Source organism: Chiloscyllium plagiosum, chromosome 27 (assembly GCF_004010195.1).
Source record: "Chiloscyllium plagiosum isolate BGI_BamShark_2017 chromosome 27, ASM401019v2, whole genome shotgun sequence".
NCBI lineage: Eukaryota > Metazoa > Chordata > Chondrichthyes > Orectolobiformes > Hemiscylliidae > Chiloscyllium > Chiloscyllium plagiosum.
In genome coordinates, this window is record NC_057736.1 from 42252 (window position 1) to 46652 (window position 4401).

Here is a 4401-nt window from a genome sequence, read left to right on the forward strand (position 1 = left end):
CGCCAGCAGCAACTCAGATCAGCAGTGATCGTTTGGATGATGATGATGACTATCAAATAGGAATATTCACAACTTCAGTCAATTCTTGAAGATTAAATCAAAGAATGAAATTGAAGACCCAATACATGCAAACAGGGAAAAGCTGCACACTTTTTTTTGAAAAATTCCAATAACATAATAAAGCTGCCTTGACTTCAGGTCCCATACTTCAAAGCTTGATTCAAACTGGAAGAAGAAATGAATGATCGAGAACTAAAGGGGCAGTGACAAATTAAAAATAAAAAGAACCCCCAATGTGATTACAGAGCACAATCTTAAAACATAAGGATACACAAGTAGGGATTTATTGCTTGGTTTCAAAGGTTTGTTGGGAATTTGGTGTTGAGGCTAATTAAAACCACTGAAGGTCATGGCCAAGGAGGATCATGTGACCAGATATCCTCATCCTGTTGTCTATTCAAACAATACTCGCCAAGAATCAAGTTTTCTTCAAAATCCTTGATTATTTGCAGATGTAGTGATGTCAATGGCTGCAGCACAAACAATGATTCCTCTATTTTGTTTATTAGTTACTTTTAAAACTGTACAATTACCACAATGAAGAGTGACAAATGAAACATGGAAATCTATTTCCAATCTTTGACCAACTTAAAATCAATATAAACGGCCTACGTTCAAAAGCCCTATTTGTGAATGACCTCCTTCTTGAAATATGTCTACACCCCTCACAGGTTATAGAAGATGCATCATGTAAACTGCCTTGGACTGGGGGAGACGTTCAAATAGTCGCTCAAATCCAACTTATTGTAGTAAGGGAAAGTTGAATTACACTTGAACAGTCCACAGGTGAAATTTATTTTCCCTTTTAATGTTACAATAGTTATACCACCTTAAAAGTTAGCAATAAAAAATTGCAAATCAATTTGGCCAAAGTTTTATTTACAGGACAAAAAAAACAGCAAAAAACATCACATTTAAAACTCTTTGCACTCCCCCTCAAAAAAAATTAATGGGAACACAGTATACTTAAAATTTCATAGTGTTGTAGTCAGACTGTAAAACTACAAAAAAAATCTAGAAGCTTCGATCAAAACTGCTGTTTTCCTAAAAAGCACAAAAATGTCTCAAATTGGGAAACAAAGCAGGACTGCAAATGCTAATGAATTGATGAAAAGGGATTCTCCAAAAGTGTCAGTCAAACCCAGGTCCAGTTAGAATGTCAATGTTCTCAGATCGTGTGACTAAAAGGATTAATGCCACGTGTAGACAATTGAAGGAATTCAGCATTGGCCAGGTTACATCCTCTCATTTCTTCAGTAAACTTAAAATTTTAAAATCCCAAAACTGGGGAAGTGGATATTTATTGCACCCAAGCTGTTCCCAGGAAAATACATTTTAAAATTCAAAAGGTGAAAAAAGATAAAACTTTAATACTGAGACAATTTGAAGACTAAAGTTGGCTGAACAGATCTAGCAACAAAAGAAGTGGGCTGTGTGCATGTCCGTGATTAGGGTCGACTGCTTGAAGGGACAAATTGGTCTCATGTGAACACGTGGCACAGAGTAAGTTTGTAAACAGTTTCAGTGTTACTCTTCCTTTTCCTCAGCTGGTGCAGGTGTTGAACTAGGCTCTTCACTCTCTGCTGGTTTTGTAGGTTCCTCAGTTGCTTCCTGCTTGACTTCTTCTCCTGAAGTCTGTTGTTGTTCCTCCTTTGCAGGGACTGTCTCCTCAGTCTGAGACTCTTCATTATTTGCTTTGGTTTCTTGTCCCTCAGAAGCACTGGCTTCTGCCGGTTTCTCCTCCTTCACCTCCTCCACAGCACTCTCTTTCGCTTCACTGCTGCTTGCTTTTGTCTCTTCTACTGCTTTGCTTTCGGCTTTATCTTCAGTGGGGCTGTTTTCAGCTGCCTCAGGTTTCTTGGTTTTCTTGAAGGACATTTTACCAAGCTTAAAGGATTTGAAAGACAGGGTCTTTTTCTTCTTCTTCTTGGGAGTCTCAGTGGTTTCAGTTTTAGTAGCTTCCCCCTCAGCGGGTGGTGCTGGTTCAATGGCATCACCTGAGCCTTCAGCTGCTTCCTTCAATCCCTCGGTGGCCCCACGTCCATTCGCTGGAACTGCAGCCGCTTCTCCATCGGCTTTAGTTGGAGACACGTCACCATTGGTCTTCACGTGGCCATTTTCCTGTAATGAGATGGGCACGTGGATAAGAGTGAGTATTGAGGAGGAGGAGGAGAAGTGCTCACTTTTCTATTTACACTCATTCACTGACACACCCCAATTCAAAACAAAAAAGGCATATACAGCCAGGTCACCAACACCACCCAGTGTACAACCGGTGCCTGGGCACTGAGCACAGCGTCCCGACCTCTGGGTCAGGAGTTCCCACCAGCACCACCCCAGGTCTGTAACATCATGTGGGAACAGGTGGATTGGAAAATCTTTCAAAATATCAGCTCCCAGTCTGAGCTGGGCTCAGTAAATATTGGGACAAAATCAGATCAAAACAGTCATCAGAAGAACAGCCCTGGGGAAAGTACCAAAAAAACCCAAGTAGCAATTCGAAACTGGATTGTGTAATTTGCTAAAGGAGGGAGGACTTTCGCCAGATGCCCAGGGGAGTTTCCCCCCCAGAATGTGTCCAATGTGAGAGCTGGGGCTGTGTTGAGTTGTTTATTCCTCGTACAGAGTGAAGGAAGCTCCAACCTTCCCCTGAGCGGGGGGCACTGCTCACATTCACTGGGTGAGGGGCTCCCTGCATCCCTCTGGCTCCCACCCCCGGGGTAGGTTGGGGGGGGGGGGGGGGAAAGGGGTGGGGGAGGGAGAGACTGCGCTCAGGCCCCGCACTACCGCCCACTACCCACAGGCGGCGCTCCCGTCCTTCGGCGCAACGACCGCCCGAATGTTCCACCAGAATGCCGGCCGCTCGGCCCCTGGGCTGGGGGCTAGTATCACCCAACTCAAGGACCCGCCCATTTCTCGACGATCAGCGAAACCCCCAGTAAATTCGGGCGCGATTCGGGGCGGCTCTTTGTTCTTCGTCCCCACCCCGGGGACACCCCTACCCCCGGGGCACCCACTGGTGAACAGAGCCAGAGATGAACATTGTAGTCCCAGGCAAAATAAATAAAAACCATCACAAAAATAACATTTAAACAAAAGAAACGGCGGAGGGGCAATGGTCCCGGGTTTACCCCCCCCCGGGGCTGGGGGTTTGAGATTCGAAGCTTCTGCATTCACCCGAAACGCTGCCCCAGAATGTTTCCATGGTGAATAGCTCTGGGAACAGTGTAACCCTGGTCAAGTCCCACAAAAGGGGGATCCTTCTTTTAAAAAATCCCTTCATAAACCCACATGAACCTTTTCCAATATTCCGCCCCCTCCCCGCTGTTGAACCCCAAACCCCAGTCTCCCGCTTTTGTGAAAAGCGCAGAAGGTGGATTTGAAATTCCAAGGTTGTATCAAGACTGCACCCCCCCCCCCCCCACACACACACACACACACACATACCCCTGTCGCTACAAGACCATCCCAGTTCATTTCTAAATTAAACCCTTCACACAAGAGCATTAAAATCCTACCTGGCCGTTGGATTTGCCAGCTACTCCAGTGGTGTCTTCTGGCTTTGGTTTGGTCAGTGTGCTCCCCATGTTGAATACGGTCTCTCTCTCGCACACACACACACCCGACTCAAACAAAGGCAACTAGCGCCGACTCGATGCACGAACTCAGAGACACAGGTTTCTAAGCAGCAACCTGTGCACAGGCAAAACCACACTCAGCTCACAACAAGCATCGAGAGGGCAGACTCCAACAAAGCCTTTTTTTTTCTTAAATTCTCTGCTGTCCCCACAGCGGAACCTTCTCTCTGTCTCCCTGCGACCGCTCAGCAAGTCCCCATCTACAGAAATGAACTGCGTAAAACCGTCCCTCTATCTAACATGCACCAACGCCCCAACAGATAAAGGAGGTGGGGAAAGAGACTCGGTAACACCGCCGTGTCCAATCGGAACCCAGAGGGGGAAGGCACCAGCATCAAACAATAGAAAAAATCCCCAGGCAAAGTTCTCCCCCACTCCAATCCAAAAACCCCCCAATTTGCCCGGGGGGTAAGGGGGAAACACAGTCAACGGAGTTGGATCATGTTTTTAAAACAGTGAAAGATTTTAAGCTGGTACTTTTTAAAAAGCTGGAAACGAACAAAGATGAAGCCGGGGGGAGAGAGAGAGAGAGACGCGGATGTGTATTTGGAGGATGAGGTTTGATTGACAGGGGGGCTGACAGACACCAAGAATTTGCAGCTTGCTCCCAGTGAAATAATTTATTTGGGATTTCATGCTCGGCAGTTTTGTGTTATTTTACACGCGGTCTCACAGATGCCAATGACCATTACTGACAATCTGG

The 4401-nt window shown here is 45.9% G+C and overlaps 1 protein-coding gene across 1 annotated transcript; it reads right to left on the reverse strand.

Moving 5' to 3' along the window:
• Positions 1-548: 548 nt before the first annotated feature.
• On the reverse strand, positions 549-3921 carry marcksl1b (MARCKS-like 1b). The gene is made up of 2 exons (XM_043717197.1): positions 3579-3921; positions 549-2181 (listed from the first exon to the last, which is right to left on the reverse strand). Exons 1-2 carry the CDS (start codon positions 3645-3647, stop codon positions 1588-1590), a joined length of 663 nt encoding a protein of 220 aa, XP_043573132.1. The 5' UTR covers positions 3648-3921; the 3' UTR covers positions 549-1587.
• Between the last annotated feature and the right edge of the window lie 480 nt (positions 3922-4401).

Bases quoted from the DNA above. Each gene is read 5' to 3' on its own strand.
- marcksl1b (XM_043717197.1), bottom strand. From the start codon at position 3,647: ATGGGGAGCACACTGACCAAACCAAAGCCAGAAGACACCACTGGAGTA. The intron at 2,182-3,578 runs GTAGGATTTTAA...ATCTCATTACAG, and splicing joins CTGGCAAATCCAACGGCCAG to GAAAATGGCCACGTGAAGAC.